The 23,420-nt window shown below is 34.8% G+C and overlaps 1 protein-coding gene across 2 annotated transcripts; it reads right to left on the bottom strand.

Moving 5' to 3' along the window:
* Nucleotides 1-46: 46 nt before the first annotated feature.
* Nucleotides 47-23,405, bottom strand: fhl3b (four and a half LIM domains 3b). Of its 2 annotated transcripts, none has more exons than XM_048203097.1 (6): nt 23,092-23,405; nt 8,402-8,588; nt 5,357-5,531; nt 1,848-2,017; nt 1,541-1,727; nt 47-872 (listed from the first exon to the last, which is right to left on the bottom strand). In XM_048203097.1, exons 2-6 carry the CDS (start codon nt 8,555-8,557, stop codon nt 724-726), a joined length of 837 nt encoding a protein of 278 aa, XP_048059054.1. In that variant the 5' UTR covers nt 8,558-8,588; nt 23,092-23,405; the 3' UTR covers nt 47-723. The 2 variants fall into 2 exon arrangements, with proteins under 2 accessions (XP_048059054.1, XP_048059055.1); XM_048203098.1 differs by lacking the exon at nt 23,092-23,405 and adding an exon at nt 13,005-14,089.
* Nucleotides 23,406-23,420: the final 15 nt, after the last annotated feature.

Genomic DNA, 23,420 nt, shown 5'->3' with positions numbered 1-23,420 from the left:
TTATTTTTGTTAAAAAAGAGAAAACATAATTTGACTAAACCTCAAATAATATTTGAAAGTAATTTTATATATGTAACAAACATTTTATAAAAGGAAACACAAAAGCAGGAGCGGTTTTACAGAAGCCATTTTTATGCAAAAATACATCAAACATTTGAAAAAAAAGTTAAAAGTATTCTTTTGAAAGCAACACAAATAGCAAGCCACCTGTTAAATCATTATTAATATGTGAATATTTCATGTGAAAAGTATTAAAAGTGAATTTTACAGTGCACTATTTTAATGCACCAATGAATGAAAATAAAAATTGTGTGTTTAATATAAACAACATTGTCTGTCCACATTCGAATGCTTCCTTACATGATTCAATCCTGTCTCACTGAACACATGCCTTCACATATGAACAGTCATTTGGGTCAGTTTGTGTTTTGTTCAAATGTAAATTTCATTAAGGAATGTTGCTGTTGGAGGGAATGTAAAGGCCTGATGTTAATGCAAACACATGGAAAATTACTCAAATCAAATGTAAAATCAAAACTATGCAAAGAAGGACTACAATGATGAGAACAACATCTCAGGAAACTTGAGTGACTTTGGCATGAAACATGTTGAGTTCAAATGTTTTGAGTTTATCATTTAAACCATAAAATTCAAACGTTTCATGAATGTGTTTCTATTACACAAAGGTCTGTTCTTCAGCACATCTACAGAAGCAGTTGTCGGTTATTTGGCATTGCAGCTTTTGCAGAGAATCTTTGTCCCGTCGGGGAAGAATCCAGCGCCAACCAGAGACACCGAACACTCCGAACACTGAAAACACGGCTGATGCCACTGACGATCCTCAAACGAGACGTACTTCCCTTCTCCAAAACCTGAGAAAAACATTGAGAGGCGTTTCATTTTGAGCAGCGCTTTCTAAAATCACTAAAACAACATGATCATGATTTCAAATGATCATCATTTACATTGTTTATAAACACTGAAAAGAATAAACTCTAAGAAAAGTTCATAATAATATGGCACAATGTGCTGTTAATGAAGGAATTTTCTGTATTGATGTTTTACCCGTATTTTGAATTATACACATTACATTGTTTTGTTTTGGTTAATAGAAAAGTCTGTAAACTTAACAGATAATGTCCTAAAATTACCAGTTTCTTTTCTGTTTTTTATGGACTGATTTTTTTCTTACAGTGTAGTTCTGCTAAAAATTATTCACTCAATGTTGTTCCAAACCTATATTGCTGTGTAACACAAAAGAAGTTCTTCAAATATGATACAGTAGGCTTTACAGTGTTAAAACATATAAACAGTCTAGATGTTTGTCTTCTTGACTCAGTTCATGACCCGGTGGATGTGAGACTCTTGAGTCCTCGATGCACAAGCAAAACTAGATTCAAACTGACTCAACAGCCTCCAAACACATGACCCTGTTTATGTGACACTGTCTCTTGTTTCAGACAAAGTGTTTCTGTTAGCAGCTGAAGGGACTGGTAATGAAGAGCGCTCTTGTTATAAGGACACATCAACACACACTGACCTGTGATGGGTTTGTCGCAGGCGGCACATTTTTGGGCGTACAGGTTGCTGAAGCACTTCACGCAGTACGGATCTTCACCCTGCGTTGTGAAAGGCTGTCCGGCCAGCTGGACTTTACAACCCGTACACAAGAAACATTCTTTGTGCCAGGGCTCGTCTCTGTACGTAACGCCACCCTGAACCAAGATCTGAGAGACACAAGACCAACAAAATCACTGTCATACAACGAGGTCGGCAATGAAATAAAAGCAAAAAATACTAAATATTTAGATTCATATTCAGATATGTGTAGTTAAGTTTTCTTTCACCTGTTTGCAGTGGGCGCAGCGTGGGGCGAATCGTCCCTCGTAACAGGGCACGCAGTAGTACTCGCTCTTATCTGGGATGAAGGACTGGCCGCCGATGGGCTGCTCACAGCCACAACAAACAAAACATTCCTCGTGCCACGTGCAGCCTCCATACTCCAGCCGCTTGGAGCCTGAGCGATCGAAAACATTTAAAACTAACTGATAAACACTTCATCTACACTTAGAGTGAGCAAAGCTACACAACAAAACTATTTTTAGAAAGTCAATGCAACTACTAACAGGAGCAGGAGGTCTTCCATACATTTATTGGCATGGGGCATGAAGTACAATTGGTTAGATTTTCATGCCTGAACTCTGTAGGCTATATATATATATATATATATAGAACATGTATTTTTCACTAATTTTTCATTTTAAAGGTGCCCTCGAATGAAAAATTGAATTTATCTTGGCATAGTTAAATAACAAGAGTTCAGTACATGGAAATGACATGCAGTGAGTCTCAAACTCCATTGTTTCCTCCTTCTTATATAAATCTCATTTGTTTAAAAGACCTCCGAAGAACAGGCGAATCTCAACATAACACCAACTGTTACGTAACAGTCGGGGTGTACGCCCCCAATATTTGCATATGCCCGCCCATGTTCCCAACATTATAAAAGGCATTAGACAAGGGCAGCCAGTATTAACGTCTGGATGTGCACAACCAAATCATCAGACTAGGTAAGCAAGCAAGGACAAAAGTGAAAAATGGCAGATGGAGCAATAATAACTGTCATGATCCATGATATTATGATATTTTTAGTGATATTTGTAAACTGTCTTTCTAAATGTTTCATTAGCATGTTGCTAATGTACTGTTAAATGTGGTTAAAGTTACCATCGGTTATTACTGTATTCATGGAGACAAGAGAGCCGTCGCTATTTTAAACACTTGCAGTCTGTATAATGCATAAACACAACTTCATTCTTTATAAATCTCTCCAACAGTGTAGCATTACCCGTTAGCCACGGAGCACTATCAAACTCATTCAAAATCAGAAGTAAACAATATAACAGTATACAATACTCACATAATCCGACGCATGCATGCCGCATGCATGACGAACACTTTGTAAAGATCCATTTTGAGGGTTATATTAGCTGTGTAAACTTTGTTAAGGCACTGTTTAAGGCAAGCGCGAGCTCTGTGGGCGTGGACCATGGGATTTAAAGGGGCCGCAGCATAAAATCGGCATGTTTATAATGATGCCCCAAAATAGGCAGTTAAAAAAATTAATAAAAAAAAAATCTATGGGGTATTTTGAGCTGAAACTTCACAGACACATTCAGGGGACACCTTAGACTTATATTACATCTTTTAAAAACATAATCTAGGGCACCTTTAAATATCTAAAAATACAAGATGAACAAGATAAAACAAGTGAGAACCAATTTTAAAAGAGTGCTTCAATTTAATTTGATCTTGTTTCAAAGATTTGTACATATTTTTACTGGGAAATTACAAATTACCAATTAAAAAGAGGACCTTTCTGCAGTTTAGAGAGCATTTTATTGGACAAACACCCCTGAGTGCAAGATGAGTCATTCATATTTTTGGTCCATTTTGCCTGAAAGGAAAGACTGTAAATTTAAAATGCAAATATTTGCTAAATGTTTGTCACCTTTTAACAGTACATATAACATAAATATAGGGCAGAATGTACTGTATAAATTTGATGGAATATTCCATATTTATTTTTTTGTTTTACCTGTATTTTGAATTTTGAACATCATTGTGTCATGTTTTAGGGTTAACGGAAATGTCCTTAAAATTACTGGATAATGTCATGGTAATTTTCTGCCAGTAGGCCTACATTATCCATTTTTTTGTTTGTTTGTTTGTTTGTTTTACAGATTTTTTTTTTTTTTTTTTTTTACAGTGTACACTACAGTGTTATTAAATAAAAAATAACTTTCTTTAGTGTAAAATAATTAATATAAAAACAGAATATTATTTAATGAGTATAAAACAGAAACAAACTTAAACAAAATTTAGATGATGCCTGAAATAAATGTTTAAGTATTAAAATTACTAAAATGTACTATGTACTGTGTGTGTGTGTGTGTGTGTGTATTATATATATATATATATATATATATATATATATATATATATATATATATATATATATATATAATACTAAGAACAGTGACAAAAAATACATAACAAAATTACTGAAACTTAAATCCAAATTAAAAGTAAAATGTTTAAAAAAATATAAAAATAAAAGCCAGTTTAAAATGTTAATAAATATAGTATATAAATAATAATACTAAAATAACAGTGGAACTCTAGATTCAGCAAAAAGATAACAGAAATAAAGTAAGCCACAAAACTGTCATTTTGATTTCTTGAGGTTTTCAATTTCAGAGGTAAACATAATCTCAATTTTATCATTTTTATCTCATACATCATTGCACAATCTGCAAATGTGCTTCTACCTGTCTGCATTGGTTTTCTTCTGAAAAACAGCCTCAGCTGTTCACGCACTACAGGTTCTTGCTCAAGCGTTTTTATTGTGTTGCGGGTGGATAAGCATGTCTGATAAGTAATTAGTCTTTGTGATGCAGACACTAACTACACATGATGTCACGCTACAGTCTGTCTGCACAACTATGCTCACAATTGAACTTGAACGGCCCTGGATCAACAAAAACCTCTCGAGTGGGTGTTTTGTTTCTGAGGCATGCAAAAGCTGTGGGTTGAAAATTCCACATTGGCTGGTATTTCCATAAAATGTATCTGGAATCTGGAAATGCACAAGTTGCAGATGTAACGTACAGGTTTGGTGGGAAAATGGCTCACCTGATCTCTGTATAATGACCGAGAATGGGCGTGAAAATGAGCCCAGAGGGGGACTGAGACGACGGGTCTGTTTCGAATGAACGAGGGAGGAGAGAGCTGCCACTTTCAGTTTGTAATTTTATCCTTCTGGAACTTTCACCATCTCTTATTTCTCTCTGAAAAGCTCCAGAGAGACAGAGGCAGGCGGCGGAGTGTAATTATGGGTAATGTAACGCCCGAGTGTTGGCGTCAGGCCTGGAGGCGTGTGTGCGAGCGTGGCCGCAGGGTTTCCTCTCTCAGCTGAGCGTGTCTGTAATCACACTGTCACATTTCTACTGCCGCACCCTGATGCCCAATCAAAACTCATTAACTCGGTTTCTGCTTTAGTGGGCAGGGCGAGAAACACACTTAAACTTCCTTTCCTGTTGGATTAAATCTGAAAGTTTCATATTTGTTGTGTTTATGTTTGAAGTGTTTGTATGTTTATTTCAACTTAAAAAAGTGTTTGTGCTGCCTTAAAAAATTTACGTTTAGTCAACAAGAAATGTGCAGTTGACAACTTGGATATTTGAGTTGACTAAACTTAAAACTTTAAGACAGCATGAACATTTTTTGATTGATTTTTTTTTTTTTTTTTACAGCGATGAAATATAAGCATATGCATATGTGTGTGTAACTGTACCTGGCATCACAGTCTTGGCGCAGGCCACACATTTTGAGGAAAACTCACTGCAGTAACACTCGTTACACACCAGGGCGTCTTCCTGACAGGTGAACGGCTCGTCGGCCAGAGAACGGCTGCAGCGCGAGCAGCGGAAACAGTGTTCGTGATAATGCCTCTCCTCATAATACAGCTCCTGAACACAGACAGCACAGGAACACATACAGATATAGATTTAATTCAACTGTATATTATATTAAAACATTCTAGAAAATCATGCGGTACTTCGTTTATTGAATTTAGTTTAGATCTTGTGACCATGCATGAGACTGACTACCCTGGATAGTTCAAGAAGGCAGATGTGACGTTGCATGTTGTCCATAGAAATGTGCATTTTACTCTATTTAATCAGTTACATCATCAAATTTTGGATCAAAGGTCACTGCAAAGCTGAACAAAAGGTGAAGCGAGGTGACGCAGCTGGTTGTGCAGGAAGTTCTATGACCAAAAGCATGTTGAAGCAAAACAGATCGTGCTTTTCTCTGTGTCACTTCCACTACCATGAAAGGAATGGTGTCACAATGAAAACATGCTTTACTATCGTCTTCTGATGCAAGCTCTCAAAGACCAGACGGCTATAAATACTGAACTCAGAACCAGAGCTTCTGTTTAACCTCTGCATGTTTGTTTTAGATCTTCCAGTGATGATGTGAGAAATCAGATCTGAGAGATCTTACCGTCTCTATGTACACTATTCTGTTGATGTTAGTGACTGTGTGCTGTTTCTCACAGACGTTGAATCAAAACTGAATTGGGTCAAATCCGATAAAGTCATATTAAATCAAATTTGAATCAAAATTAAATTAAAATTGACATAGAATCAACGTGAATCAGATTGGATTGAATCAAATTAAAATGAAAACTGAACTGAATCAGATCAGATCAGATAGGATTAAACAATCAAATCTAAATCGAAACTTTAAATCAGATACTATTTTTGCTGAAATCCATCCAATAGGATTAAACAATACTGAACTTTATCAGTTCACAATGAATCAGATTCAAATATGAATCAAACTGAAATTGAATCAAATTAACTCAGATACTGTGGTACTGAAAACCATTTATCATGGTATTTACATGATACTCCATTTAAACAATACAGAACATGGATCAAACCAGAATGAACCAGATTCCAATGTAAATCAAACTTAAATTGAATCAAATTAAAGCAGATACTATTTTTTTAACTGAACTCTATCTATCTATCTATCTATCTATCTATCTATCTAATAGGATTGAACAATACTAAACTGGATCAGTTCACAATGATTTAGATTCAAATGTGAATGAAACTGAAATTGAATCCAATTAAATCAGATACTGTAGTACTGAAAACTATATACCATGCTATTTACATGGTACTCTGTTTAAACAATAATGAACTGGATCAAATGCAATCAAAATGAATTAAATTAAAATGAAAACTGAACTGAATCAAATTAGATAGGATTAAACAATACAGTACTAGATCAAATCAAAATGAATCAGATTCCAATCAGATTAAATCAGATACTATTTTTACTGAAATCTATCTATCTATCTATCTATCTATCTAATAGGATTGAACAATACTGAACTGGATCAGTTCACAATGAATCAGATTGAAATGTGAATCAAACTGAAACCGAATCAAATTAAATCAGATACTGTGGTACTGAAAACCATCTACTATGGTATTTACATGGTACTCCAATTAAACAATACTGAACTGGATCAAATGCAATTAAAATGAATCAATTTCATATTCAAAAGTGAATCAAATTCAATTAGATTAAATGGAATGTAATTTAAAAAATACAACTGAATCTGATTGAATTACTCCTAATTCAAACCAAAATGAAACTGACATTTTTACTGCACAAATCTCCAAAGTGAACTATGAGATTTTGATGCTCACATTCAACCTCAAAATACACAATCCTTAATGAGGATCTCTGATGAGGACATTATTTTTTGCAGAACTGCTTTATAGATGGAATTAACTAATTTAATTGATGATCTTTACAACGGATCAACAGCCGAAATGCATAATTTTCCTGTTTTTCACTGTATCTGCTTTGAAACAATCTGTATTGTTTAAAGTGCCATGAAACCCAACAGTCTGTCATGTGACCTGTGAGTCAGTGATTCAGAGAAGTTCAAACTCAACTGTGTTAAACCTGTTGTATAACAAATGATGTTCTTTCAGCCACATGACCCACAAATCATCACGTCTACGGATGACTGATGAAGAACGAGGGAGAAAAACACAGAAAGAGAGAGAGCGTGTAGAAGCAGTATTTATGTAGTGTGCATTTCTCCCAGTGGATGTGTAAGTCAGACGGTGGCGTCTGCAGCCTGCTCTGTTTGCATTGGCCGTCTGCCTCACTGCTCTGTCACGCGTGACCGTGACCAGCTGTGAGGGTGGAAATCTATGACGAATGATACACAGATACATCTCCAGCAAATAGTATATGGAGTGAATTTATGCCTCTGTGTGTGTAAACTCACTGAAGAGCAATCATAAAACACAAGAACACATCCAAACACTGTACAGATGGAAGCAATTGATAGCAGTGTTTAAAAATACTATGGATGTTCGAAAGTCACTCACACATAAGAACACTTATGTATCAGATGGTATCATATATAAATCATATTAAAAATACCATGGCACTAATGGTTACCATAGTATTTACATGGTACTCCAGGGCATTTTAACCCTTACTGTGGTGGTTAAATGATGCATGTCCTTATTTTGCAAAGTTGGACGCATTTCTGGGTCATCATATGAACAACATTCCTGTCTGAAAATTTAGTCCTAACCATATCCCAATCCCTAAACCTAACACTATAACTAACCCATCCCTAAAATCAGAGCGAAATGGAAGGTAAATAACATGGATGTAGAAGCACCTTAACCCTAAACCTGACATTAACTGTAAACTTGTCCATCAAATCTGATTGGTTGATTGGAATGTTGTTCTATGGATCAACATAGGTGATGATCAGTAAAACACTCACCCGTGAGTCGTGTTCGATGATCTCTTTGCACTCCTGGCAGGTGTTTGCGTACAGCCGGTCATAACAGGGGACGCAGTGGGGAACGTCATCCACCTGAATGTATTTCCTGCCGTACAGAGACTCCTTACAGCCGTCACAGTCAAAGGGTTCTGACATGATGCTCCGCTCCTCTTTGACTCATACAACACTGTCAGAAGAAACAAGATTTAAATAAAGTTTGAGTAATTATCTCTGAGTCTTTCCACATCAGAAAGAATTATATAGTCAGTTGATTTGGAATAAGCAGTAAATACTTTGTCACAGTAGCCTGAAGGTTTTTAACTAAACAACTGGAGAAAAACTCAGTTTCTGTGGAGAGAAAGGGAGAAAAAGAAAAAGAGACAGAGAGCAAGAAAGACTGCCAAAGGATACTCTAGGGATCTGAGTCTAGTCATTATCTCTGATTAAATGGATCAGACGGTCATCAGGATCCAGTGGGGAAACAAGCGGTCACATTCTGTATGTGTGTTAAATGTGTGATCATGGCCGACATCCACTAAGTGTGTCCTGGATGGAGCGTGAGAATAAACAGATTCCCACACTGAAAACGTACGGAATCTCATCTTACTTTTCAAAAAGAAACAGCATTCATAATCCAACATATAACATTTAACTTCAGTAATGTGATATATTGCTGAGTAATACAAGATATTCACTGAGAAAACATGTAGGGCGGGACTTCTTTTACCCATTGAAAATTGATTGGATCTTAAAAAACGGGCAAGTGTTTGAGGATGCTTGAAATTCGGGGAGACGAGAGGTCCCCTCGGCCATGTCCGAATGCCCCCGGTCCCAAGCTCAAATATGAAACTTCAATTTTGTGGCCATATTTATAGGCATATTTATTTATGTAGCATATTTTATAACTTTAGCATACAGTATAGAGGGTATGCATCGACGTCACTTTCCCGCCGAAAACGCGCTCCCTCAGCTGGACTGAGTGGCAAAAGAACCTGCTGCGTAACTGGATTAATAGGAGAAACGGCGAAAACGCGAGTAAAACTAACGAATTACCCTAAAGGTTGGACTCGAAAGTGTTTCTTACAACTTGTCAAATAAACCTAATCCATGGATATTGACATGCAGCCTGGAGTCGTGTTTCCTGACATTTATATGTGCCTGATTTGACGCCGGGGAAATACATAAAGCAAATCTGGCTGTGAATATTTTATATAACTACAATATCGGTAGGTTTAAATCTGCTTAATCACTTATATCAATGTTATATCGTCATATTGTCCAGCCCTAAAACATATATAGTTTTATAGTATAGTTTTTGACAGTGTTGTTTATTTAAAAACACCCAATTATGCATAATATAAGATGGAAAATATTTAATTGATGAGTCGTCAACATAATATATAACAACACAATATATAAGGTATGATTTTACCTCAAAATCCAACAATTCGACACAAAATGATAACTGCAAATCCATGTTTCTTTGCCTGGAGTCCAGCTGTTTCTGTGACTTGCAGTGATCCATTTGCTTCTTTTTCTGTTGCTTTCTCTAGTTTTTAAATATATACCTCAGGGTTTGTGTCAAATCTATTTGTACAGTCAGCCGCAAAGCTCTTTCCCGTTTTGAATGTGTTTTGTGTGTTTTTCGCGACATTCACGCTGAAAACCAATGCTGCTGCTCAGTCTTTTGCCACTCAGCGTGCGTAACCGCAGTCCTAACGGTCGACGGTGACGTCACGTGCATGACGAGCAGGACGGGCAAGAGCCTTTTTTTTTTTTTTTTTTTTTTTTTTTAGGACGGGCAAGAGCCGTGAGGGAACGGAGCGAGTCCGGTGACGCGAGTGTTAACGATCTTCACCCACGAGTTGCACCGGCCTCGGGTCTCTCACGGAGGAGCTCCGGAAGCATAAAAGGAGGAGCAACAACAGTGAAGGACGAGAGAGGACCAGGCCAGGACTTTATTTTATGTTTTATTATGTTTGTGTGGCCGGCAGACGTCCACGAGGGTCTTCCGGCATTACTTTCGTTTTGTATTTGTTTAATTTGAATTAAAGTTTTGTTGAACATTCGCCGGTTCCCGCCTCCTCCTTCCCATACTTACGAAACAGTGTTACAATGACATAGTAGTCAACATTTGAAGTGGATCAAAAAAGTTCATCAAAGTTGTCCTAAAACTTTCTTCTTAGGACAACTTTGATTAACTTTTTTGATCCACTTCAAATGCTGACTACTGTATTTTATGTACTTTCAGTGAGAAACTGTGTTTAATTTCGAAACTATATTTTGGAGTTACCCACCCCCTGTTTTGTAGATCTCCTGTTTGCAGCTTAATCTACTTGGCCCTTGCCATAATTTATACCCTCATGTGCATACTTTATGGGTTTAAATTCAGTGGACAATGTGTGGAAGACAGTTAAGAAATTAAGATATTCAATGAAACATGTAACTGACAAACTCCCAGAAGTCTGCAGTTTTTCTCTGCCCGCATCTCTTGTCCCCCCATTCCTGCTCTCCTCTAGCATTCTTTGTGGGAGTCGTTCTGATTGTAGAACATGCGGTTGGAATGAGATGTAGAACTCCCCGAGGGTCAGGAACATCACAACTCCCTTTTATGACAGTGATATTGCTGTCTCCCCCTCCTTCATATCCTGTTCTCACCCCCAAATGAGTGAACGGCCTTGTAAACTGGAAACTGTTATGAATCGCGCTCAGATTCCCCCCAAACCATCTTGTTTTTGCTGAGAAATGACGAGAGCAATGCAGTACAGGACAATGAGTGACTCTCTATATAAACAACAGAACATTCCTTCATGAGCATCAAGAGGTTTATCAGTCACATGTTTGGACACATTGTCATATTATCATTATTTTCCACATTTTACCATAGTAGTTAAGACAGTAGAACTAACACAAATGGAATTGTTGGAATTATGACCAAAACATGCTGCTGCTTTGTCTGGATTCCAGTTCTATTTTCTCTAGACATTCATCAACCAACTTAAGTGTATCCATAAACATTTTTAAACACTACTAAAGAAATCCATTCCATAAAAAAAAGATAAAATAAAATAATCACACATACATAACACTTTTGAGGGAGTTTACATGTATGATGATCACTTGATGTGAAAAGCAATTCACTATCCAGTCCAACTCATCTACTAAATAAAATAATTAATAATGCCACAACGTGTTAAATAATAAAGTAACAACTAACAAAATGAAAAAAAAAAAAAAAAACGAAATAAAAAATAATCAATTATAACACAATAACAATTATAACACAATTATCTCACACACACAGAAGTATGGAAGCTTGTTTCCGCCACTGAATAAAAGATAAAAAAGTTAATTGCAACTTTTCATCTCCCAATTCTGACTTTTTTTCTCGCAGTTGCGAGCTTACATCTTGCAATTCTGACGTTTTTTCTTAGAATTGCATTATATAAACTCGCAATTGTAAGTTATGAAGTCAGAATTGTGAAATATAAACTCACAATTCAGACAAAAAAAGTCAGGCTTTTTTCCCCCTGATTTCCCCGAGATACAAATTCGTAATTGTGAGGAAAAAAATCAGAATTGCAAGGGAAAAGTCAGAATTGCAAGTTTATTTCTCGCAATTCTGACTTATTTCTCGCGATTGCAAGTTTATACCTCTCAAACTCTGACTTTATATCTCACAGTTCAGAATTCTTTTCCTCAGAACTGTAAACTTGCAATCGCGAGAAAAAAAAAGTAGCAATTATCTTTTAAATTGTTTTATTCTGTGGGGGAAACAAACTTCCATAGACAAAGACAGACAAATGTATAAGTGTTGTGGAATGTACATAAACAGAAAGATGAAAAGAATGTGGGAAACATTCCAAGTAACTTAAGAACATAGGTGACATTACTCCCACTACGCTGACATACCAGCCTTTGTGTCTCACTACGGTAGACGTCAAAGTGACAGCTCATTTCATGACTTAAAAAAGAGCTTCTGCGCGTCTGAGCCATTTTATTCCAGTGGAAAAGAACTGGAAAACTTAACGCAGAACCACAACATATCTGTGCTTTTAGCTCAGTATTATACAGCTACTATATTAGTATGGCATGCAACTAAAAACTATTCGATTAATCGATTAATTAATTTGATAATCGATTAATCAATACATTACATATTAACAACCAATCACTGAATGATGAAAATCCACATATAATCTGATCTGTTTCAAACTAACATGCATCAACAAAACTCTGATTTTAATGGCATTTCAAAATGTTTCGAAACAACAAAAAGCCATTTGAATCACATTTCTGACTATATTTATCCTCTTTTTCTTTTTTAATGCCTCTCTCCCCTAAAGATCAAACCTGATTTAATTCCAAAGAACGCTTTATAGCTTTCTCCATTACCTAAGCCTCCCATCTAAAGCAGAACATTAGCAAACAACTAATCAAATGAATTCCACAGCATTCCCACATGATTAAACCTGCCTCCACAAGGTGCAGATTAATGACTTTGCATAACAAGGAATATTTTCCAATCCACATGTGAACCCTTGTATCAACGAGACGATCTGAGATGCCTGATGCCGCCCATCCAAAAACAGTACAAACTTACACAGACCCCATGCAATGGCAAATCCAGGAAGGGCGTCTCTGTTCTGGTTCCACCTCATATAGTCCCCAAGCTGCAGGTCTCCAAAGAAACATGCTGCTAAATGATCTGTAAAACCAAACACTAGAACAACAAAAACTTTCTCTGATTGTGGTTTCCACAGGTATTCTATGTACTGGAGTCCAGCTTATTCAATGCATCATGTGTTATGAGAAGAAAATATAATGAACTCCTAATTTTACACAAAATTACTCACACTTACTGAAGCACATAGTACGTTATTCAGCAACTGCAAAAGTTTCCAACCCTGTTGTTCAGTGGGTGGAAAATTAACCAGTTGTTCTCTCTCTGTGTGTGTGTGCACTTTGGTAGTTGTTTGTTTCCTGAGGTCTGTGTGCCAGTGAAATTACTGCTATTGAACACCTGCGGGCCAAATGTCAGTGTAATAAAAGCTTTACATTTCATTCTGAAGCCATTCTAAATGAATTCATCAACACATATTAAACTCAATTCATCCCAGATTTAGAGTACCACAATGAGTATGTCCACTTGCGTGTAAACTTGTAGTTAAACTTATACTGTCCATGCATATTTCTAACAGATGTTCAGACTGTGAGTTTCTAAAAAAAGTTATTGAGAAAGACTTGGAATAGACAGCAGGAAAAGTGAGAAGAAAATTAAGCAAACTATAATTACATCATTTTTTTTTTCATAACAAAAAGAGTAAAGTAAAATCCCATACACTCTTAAAAAAAGTTAATTGGGGTTCTATATATGGAAGCTTGTTTCCCCCATGGAATAAAACAATTGAAAAGATAATTGCGACTTTTTTTCTCTCAATTGTGAGTTTACATCTCGCAATTATGACTTTTTTCTCAGAATTGCAAGATATAAACTCACAGCTGTGAAAAATAAAGTCTGCATTTCAAGATATCTTGCAACTTTATAACTCACAATTGTGAGTTTATATCACGCAATTCTTGCGAAATATAAAGTCAGAATTGTGGGATATAAACTTTCTCTCAATTGCAGGTTTATATTCTGATTCTCAATTCTGAGAAAAAAAGTCAGAAGTTTGAGATAAAAAGTCGTAATTACCTTTTTTATTTTTTATTCAGTGGCGGAAACAAGCTTCCATACTATATACTGTAGAACCCTAGGGTTCTTGACTCAATTTTCAAGAATATTTTATGCCAAAAAGGTTCTATATAAGGAGAAATGCATTTATAACTTTTCAAGTTATAAAGTATGTTTTCATAAAATGTAATTAAAATTAAACGTGATTTAAAACTGAATTAATCAATTAAAACTAAATCCATAAAATGATCCCATGATGGAACCCCTAAAGGTTCTATATATGAATCACCTGTCAGAACCTTTCAAGGTTACATATAGAACCTTTCTTCTAAGAGTGTAGTTAAAGAGTTAATAGTTATTAATTCACATATTTCTGACAAATGTTATAGCTGAAACAGTCAGACTGTGAATAAAATGAAGAAACCGAGAAAGACTCGGAATGAATAACATGAGACACGCAAAACTAGAATTCTGGGAAATGAAGCAAATGTTAATTAAAGTGCAAATTCCAGTCTGAAGAATAAATACCAATTTAGGTTATGAAAAAGATGTTTAGTTTTGAGTCTAATATCTTGGTTGAGATCTTGGGAGTGTTGTTTACTCTTAAGAACAATGTGTCTTCCTGTCATGGGACTTGTTAGAGCCAGCTTCAGATGTTTAGCAAACAACACAGCCATCATATGATGCTTATTAAACATATCTATATGTCAGACAGGTTTTATTATGTGAGAAGAAGGGATTACATTGCTTTCCTTATCCAGTCCTTGGGCATGATTTTTCAAAGCATTGCCTCAAAAAGCCTTCTCTTCTATACACTGATCTTAGACACTAAACCTGATCCAGGATCACTACATTTGACTGGTAAAACTACCATGTGCTCAATATAATGAACTTTTAATTCTCATCTGTGGTGTGAATTACAATTCAACAGGTTTTTGCCCTTCAAGTCACCTTTATTTATATAGCGTTTTTACAATGCAGGTTGTGTCAAAGCAGCTTTACAGTGATAACTGGCAAATAATTTTGGCTGCACCTTAAAACTAACGATTTCGCACATGCTTCAACAACCATAAAAGATTCAAAGCGGTCTTCATATGCAATTTGCATAGCATAGCAACATGTTAACAGCCACTTAGTCAACATAGCAACTGCAAAGCAACGCCCTGGCAACCACTTCGACATTTCCTATAAAAATAAAAATTAGATGAAAAAATTTAAATATTGCCTTGGCAACTAAATGAAATAGAATAAGTTTGAACTGAAAAACTAAAATTTCTAAAACTAAAATAAAAAATAATAATATAGTAATATACAAAAATAACAAAATAACTAAATCTTAAATGAGGATTAAAATGAAAACTGAAAACATAAAATAAAAGCGAATTCAAAATAATAATAAATACCATAATAGTACAGTGCACAGCATAAATGAGTACACCCCCACTGAAACTTCTGAAAGTCAGCAATTACTCAGTTACTTAGAAGACATGTTAGGGTTCTTTAGAGATATAATGTTCTGCTTAATCAATTACCAAAGAAGCATGTCAAAATTATTCAGGAAATTAAGATTTTCTTATCAAGGTGATAAATTGTTGTGTAGCAAAAATGAGTACAAAATAAAAATAAACAAAATTCTGGTGTAAGTTTAAGGCAATCTTTGATCAACAGGTAAGTATGTTGAACTAAAACATTTAAAGAGAAGTAATTTCTTGACAATTAAAAGTGTTATATAGCCCACTGAATCATTCTCAGAATTAATGCTGTCAACAATGGAAGCACTTGGGAGAGAATCATCGGGAGACTTATTTCTTAGCACAAAAGAGGACAGTGGTACAAGAGGATTACCAAATCATTGTTTCAAGTGTGAAAATATAGCAAAAGTAACACAGAAATTCAAAAACAATGGACTTGTGACAAGGCCCCTGAAATAATCAGGCCTTCATTTTAAGCTTTCATTTAGTGATGAGGGATTTTTTTTTTGCTAGACAAAGAGCAGAAGAAATACCAAGCGAGTGTCTCAGAGCCAGCAAAAGCTATGAAAAGAGTGACTGTTTATCTCACAGAGTAAGATGCAGCCTGCAGAAATGACATGCATGGTTGTTGTTCTCACTGAAACTATCTAAAGTCAGTTAGTCATTTCCAAAGCCCATATTTACAAAATATAGATTCTGGGAATCAATACTCTGGTCTCATGAGACCAAATCAATCATTTTGGATCTAACAGCATCCAAAATGTTCTGGTGTTGCTAGAGGAGGAGTACAGTGAGAAGTGCCTGGTTCCCACAGTAAAGTTCAGTGGTAGTAAAACTCTTATATTAGGGATGTATGAGTGCTGACGGTGTGAGGGAGTTGTGCTTTATCAATGCTGTCATGAATTCTCACACCACTGTGTAATTTAATACACAAACTTAAACAGAAGATGTTACCCTTTCCTCATTCCCTGCATTGTTGGGCATTTTTTCAACATGACAATGAGGATATGCATTCTCCCAAGGTGAAAAACCTTCTGTGGACATGTATTGCACTCAATCTTAACACTCTTGAGCGCCTGTGGGGGATTCTGTAGAGACGAGTTGAGCAACACTTCTCATTAAAGATCAGGGCATTTAAAGAGCTCATCATCCAGGAGTTAAACAGGACAGATGTGATAATTTGTCATGAACTTGTACAATCCATGCCAAGAAGTGTCAGAGCAGTATATTCAAAATTATAGAGGGCATACTACGTGCTAGAATATTATACATTTGTTGAATTAAATCTACACTCTAAAAAATGCTGGGTTAAAAACAACCCAAGTTGGGTTGAAAATGGACAAACCCAGCGGTTGGGTTAAATGTTTGCCCAACCTGCTGGGTAGCTTTATTTAAACCAACTATTGTTTAAAAATTGCTATATGGCTAGCTTAAAATGAACCCAAAATAGCTGGGAAATTAAAAACCAGATGCAATTAGAGGCAACAATAATAGACAAAACGTGAATGTTTATTAATAAGCTTTAATATTTTATTAATATAAATTTAATAGTTTAATACACTCTAAAAAATGCTGGGTTAAAAACAACCCAAGTTGGGTTGAAAATGGACAAACCCAGCAATTGGGTTGTTTTAACCCAGCGGTAGGGTTAAATGTTTGCCCAACCTGCTGGGTAGTTTTATTTAAACCAACTATTGTTTAAAAATTACTGTATTGCTTAATTAAAATTAACCCAAAGTATGTTAGAAATGAACATTTATTAATGTTCAATGAATAATTATTAAACAATAAACATTTATTAAATTGCTTATTAATACATTTATATTAATAAACTATTACATTTATATTAATAAACATTCACCTTTTGTCTATTATTGTTGCCTCTAATTGCAGCTGGTTTTTAATTTCCTAACTATTTTGGGTTCATTTTAAGCTAGCCATATAGCAATTTTTAAACAATAGTTGGTTTAAATAAAACTACCCAGCAGGTTGGGCAAACATTTAACCCAACCACTGGGTTAAAACAACCCAATCGCTGGGTTTGTCCATTTTCAACCCAACTTGGGTTGTTTTTAACCCAGCATTTTTTAGAGTGTAGTTTATTAATATAAATGTATTAATAAGCAATTTAATAAATGTTTATTGTTTAATAATTATTCATTGAACATTAATAAATGTTCATTTCCAACATACTTTTGGTTAATTTTAATTAAGCAATACAGTATTTTTTAAACAATAGTTGAGTTAAATAAAACTACCCAGCAGGTTGGGCAAACATTTAACCCTACCGCTGGGTTAAAACAACCCAATTGCTGGGTTTGTCCATTTTCAACCCAACTTGGGTTGTTTTTAACCCAGCATTTTTTAGAGTGTAGGGTGTTTTTATTATGTATATGTTTAATACATTTTAGTTTTTGCCATCTTTCCATGAATTGTATTAGTGATCATAAAGAAAATACATCTTTTGTATTTGTTCAGATGCAAAAAAACTGGACGCATCAATGCGAACGTTCTTTCACAAGTGAGGAGTATTTCAAAAACTGAACACACATCTGTATACTGTATCAGTGTAGACAGCATCAGTGATTATAATGGGCTCTAGTCGCATTTGATGCAATGCGATGCTCACATCCAGTGTAGGCACATGTCAGTCGTTGAGTGAATGAATGCCAGTGGGCGGGGCCTATTGCGTGCTGATGTTTAATTATTCATTGATGTTTTTCTCTGGAGGCAGTCAAATGCAAATGTATTTGCCCATGTGACATCACAGATCGTACAATAGGTGTGCTCAACTTGAAGCGGCGCTGTGTAGACCCATCAGTGCATGACATCAAAGTACCGCAAGAGGGATTAGATCAGTCTGCGCAGCGCCGCTTAAAGTCGAACACGCCTAATATCAAAACAAGATGTTTTTTTGGAGATTTCTTAAATAAATGCCTTGTTTAAAATTGAGAAGGATGTTTTAAGCTTAAAAGATCAAAGCAAATTTGAATTCTCATGTTATGACCCCTTTAAAAGTTCTAATTTTTTCTGGTTCAGTGTGTCTGTAAGCCTAGTGTTCTTTACTGGCATGTGTCCAGCTATTGTCTCTCTGCCCTGTACCACCCTGTGGGAATGCCACTGTGGTCAGGGCCATGGTTGGGAAGAATTTGATGGTTTCAAAAAGGGCAAACAAAGGCATTTTTCTCCCTAAAAATGGCACATTCCACTCTCCACGCTGAGAAAAAACAGACAGAGTTCTTAGAAGACCAACATTTCTGCCATTTACTCATGGAGAAAGATTACACACAGCATACCAGTTTTTGGGCCAAATAAAAACATTATGTGGTCACAGCCCCCCACTTCCATATACACTCTTCCAATCAGACCCCATAATGACGTGTTTGCTGGATGTGAGTGGAAATATGCCGTTTGGTGCCAAATTCGCTGTATGTCTGAAAGTTGCTGGTGACATCATACACTTAGATGGTGGAAAAACCGATGTGTGCGAGCGTGGACGCCACAGTCGGCTTGCGGATAGAGAATAAATGCCCATGTTAGTCTTAATTACTCTTTTACAAGCCATATTTACCCTGCTCTATAAACAAGCATCATGTTCACCTACTGGCGCCTTCCCGTAACGCCATGTTCAATCCATGCCTGCCATTACAATGAAACCAAATGAGGCAGCTTTTTAAAGAGAGGTTAAAGTTAGTGTTTCAGTATGTAGCAGTACACAAATAAAGTCAGATATCTATTCTACACAAGAACACAAATGCTGACTGCAAACATTTGGTCCCGTAGTACATACTTAATGTGTAACTCTTTCGGTAACGTATCTCTGTACTCAAAGGGGTGATAGAGTACAACTGTGCCATTAAAACGGTGCCGTACACGATAATTTCCCCTTGGACAACAAAGCAATTCCATTGGTAGAAAAAAATTTATGCATATTCGATTGTGTACCCAATTAGGAGTTACAGAAAATTTTGGTAACTCAAAACATGTAATTTTGGTTACATGTAGTTACTATAAATTGCGCATAGTTAAATGCAACTAACCCTAAACCACACCCTAATCCTAACCCTATAGTAAGTATATGTAGTTAATTATTATTACTCAGTACTTACAGTAAATGTATAATTACACTGTAACACGAACACCTTAAAATAAAGTGTTACACTTTATTTGAAGGTATCTTTGGTACACTGTAATTATACATTTAAATACTGAGTAATATTAAGTAACTACATGTACTTACTATAGGGTTAGGATTAAAGTTGCATGCAATTATGCATAATTTATTGTTGTAACTATAGTAGTTACAACAATATTGTTTATTGTTATGCATAATTTATTGTTGTAACTATAGTAACTGCATGTAACATGTAACAATGACAGTAAAATAACTATAGTAGCTATAGTAGTTACAACAATATTGTTTATTGTTATGCATAATTTACTGTTGTAACTATAGTAACTGCATGTAACATGTAACAATGACAGTAAAATAACTATAGTAGTTACAACAATATTGTTTATTGTTATGCATAATTTATTGTTGTAACTATAGTAACTGCATGTAACATGTAACAATGACAGTAAAATAACTATAGTAGCTATAGTAGTTACAACAATATTGTTTATTGTTATGCATAATTTACTGTTGTAACTACAGTAACTGCATGTAACGTAACAATGACAGTAAAATAACTATAGTAGTTACAACAATATTGTTTATTGTTATGCATAATTTATTGTTGTAACTATAGTAACTGCATGTAACATGTAACAATGACAGTAAAATAACTATAGTAGCTATAGTAGTTACAACAATATTGTTTATTGTTATGCATAATTTACTGTTGTAACTATAGTAACTGCATGTAACATGTAACAATGACAGTAAAATAACTATAGTAGCTATAGTAGTTACAACAATATTGTTTATTGTTATGCATAATTTATTGTTGTAACTATAGTAACTGCATGTAACATGTAACAATGACAGTAAAATAACTATAGTAGCTATAGTAGTTACAACAATATTGTTTATTGTTATGCATAATTTACTGTTGTAACTATAGTAACTGCATGTAACATGTAACAATGACAGTAAAATAACTATAGTAGCTATAGTAGTTACAACAATATTGTTTATTGTTATGCATAATTTGTTGTTGTAACTATAGTAATTGCATGTAACATGTAACAATGACACTAAAATAACGTGTTACCAAATAAAGTGTATCCAAAATGTCTTTAGCATGTATTAAGTCTTAATCATTAAAATATGTTAATGTCTATTAAATTACATATCACATACAAATTCGATCTGTAAAAGCATAAGGTGCATACAGTCAATATGAAATTAAAATTGACCCAATTTCCTTTCTTAATATGATTAGGTATTCTACATTAAATTAAATTACATTTAATGACATTTTCAATCATTTTAAAATGACATTGAAGTACTGTATTGCCATAACAACATAGTCGTCTGGATTTTTTCTTTGTGGGCTTGTAATAACACCCGGCGTAAATACAATAATTGTCATTGTTTACATGACTGGTATTATTGATATACCATTTTAGTTTTTGTTAATATTTTGATTTAGATTTGTTTTTATATGTTCTGTTTTCATTTAAGTGGCGTTTTTAGCTTTGGTATGTATTATGTGTTATGATACATGCCTTAAAGTTTTGCCTCAGAAATCACAACCTTCAAAAAGACTTCATAAGAACTGATAATGTAATGTAGAGTCCATTCACTGAGTTCTTGGATAGTTCTTGTAGCATTCATATGCACGACAGTGTGACTAATTTATTAACGCCCAGGAAAGGCGAGATAAATCCTGTCCGTGGTGGAAAGAGCTCTTCTATCCATCAGAGACTTACAGCAGTCTGAAAACTCAGTCTCCATCTATCTTACTCAGCAACAGTGAGTGTCCACAAAACTTCATTCCTCAAATGTATGCGCACCAGCAATGAGCGCCACAACTCCCCTTATTTAACTCCAGCGACTACAATTTTGGAAGTACTTCTACCGTCTCTCAGAGGAGCCTCTATTGTTTTTAAGCAGCTTTATTGATTCATGATGTTAATGTTTTCAAAACATTAATTCATAATTGTTCACATTTAGTATTTTAGAGATGGGTATTGGATAGTTTTACCTCAGAAGTACTATGTGTCTTGGAACATTAATTTGGTAATAATCATTTAGTATCATGTTGTATATAAATACACCATGGCATCACCACAGTGCCTTTTGTAAGTACTGGAAAGGAAATCTGGGAAGGAGAAAAGACACTGGGGAACAGCAAAGTGTGGGCAAATTCCATCTTAATACTGGTGAGAAACAGAAACAGAGAGAGATACGCTGTGTGTGTGTGTGTGAGAACTGCCTACATTCTGGACAAAAATAACTCACTTTTCATACTGCCTTTGTCGCCGAGCCCCTGGGGTGCCATATACACACACACACACACACAGTCCAATGAAACTGTCATTGTTTTATAGAAAATGTAAACTGTACTACTGTGAGTCTATACCAAAATTACTGCACCACAGCTGAACTGAACATCCCATGTTTTGCTTAAGAGTTATCCGACATAATTAAGATAAATTTTTTTCTGACATAGTTTAACTCTGAGATCTTGTCATATTGTATTACCATTTTTTTAACTATAGTGAATAAACTGTATTAATGAAAGAAATGTTCAAGGTGTCTGAATAAATTTTGGTTTGACTGTATATAAATAATGGACTATAATCTATGAGTCCCTGGTTGAAACCCATATATATATATATATATATATATTAATTATATATATTTATTTATTTTCAATGAGTTTCCATGTGTGTGTGTGTGCTTGGCGACAAAGGCAGCAAAACAATTGTTATTTTTATATTTCATATAGTCAATATGCCCGTATTAGTAAGCAAAATATTAATAAAAACACAAAATTAAAACAAAATAACAAAATAAAAAAAATATAAAAATGAATAACTATTAAAGCAAATCATTAATAAAATGAATAGTAATTAATAAGAAAATAAAAACAAAACAAAACAAAACAAAATTCACAAAATTATAATCAACACAAAATGATAAAATATACTGAAATTAAAAAGATTAAAATGATTAGTATCAGCTAATAAATATGAATACAAATGATTGTGAATGTAAAGAAAATAAAACACACAAGATATATATATATATATATATATATATATATATATATAATACATATATATATATATATATATATATATACACACACACACATACATATATATATATATATATATATATATATATATATATATATACACATATATATACATATATACATATATATACACACACATATATATATATATATATCATATCAAAATCACACACATCCATAGAGCACCAATCACATCTCAGTTTCCATTGAAACTGATAGACCATGAAACAAGAGAGTTCCTGAACAGAAGACAGTATGAGTAGACACAATATTATTCTCCAGCTTATAAAACTGAATAATTGAGTCTACAGCGATTAGTTGACATCTTACCGTGGTATTGAAGTGTCCAGCTGATCTGTCCCTGTGCACAGCCTAAAGTCTCTCTGTGAGACACACTGCAGTTTTTCCCATGAAACACATCACACAGAGCTGATCCTCCCACTGGGCGAGACATTTGCACTCTCAGCCCGCCCACATCTGACACACCACTACATTTAAACCTTCAACAGCTTAAGTTGATTCTTCAGCTAGTGTCCAACATGGCAACATGGAATGTCTCTTTGAAATTTAATAACTTTATGGAAAAACTCCCACACACTCTTAAAGCGCCACTTAGACATTTTACTCAGGGAAACCATTCGAATTAACAAATGATGAGT

This window comes from Megalobrama amblycephala, linkage group LG9, assembly GCF_018812025.1.
Source record: "Megalobrama amblycephala isolate DHTTF-2021 linkage group LG9, ASM1881202v1, whole genome shotgun sequence".
In the NCBI taxonomy this organism is placed as follows: domain Eukaryota; kingdom Metazoa; phylum Chordata; class Actinopteri; order Cypriniformes; family Xenocyprididae; genus Megalobrama; species Megalobrama amblycephala.
The sequence above is the reverse complement of the archived record's forward strand: the minus strand, read 5'-3'. Positions and strand labels throughout refer to the sequence as shown.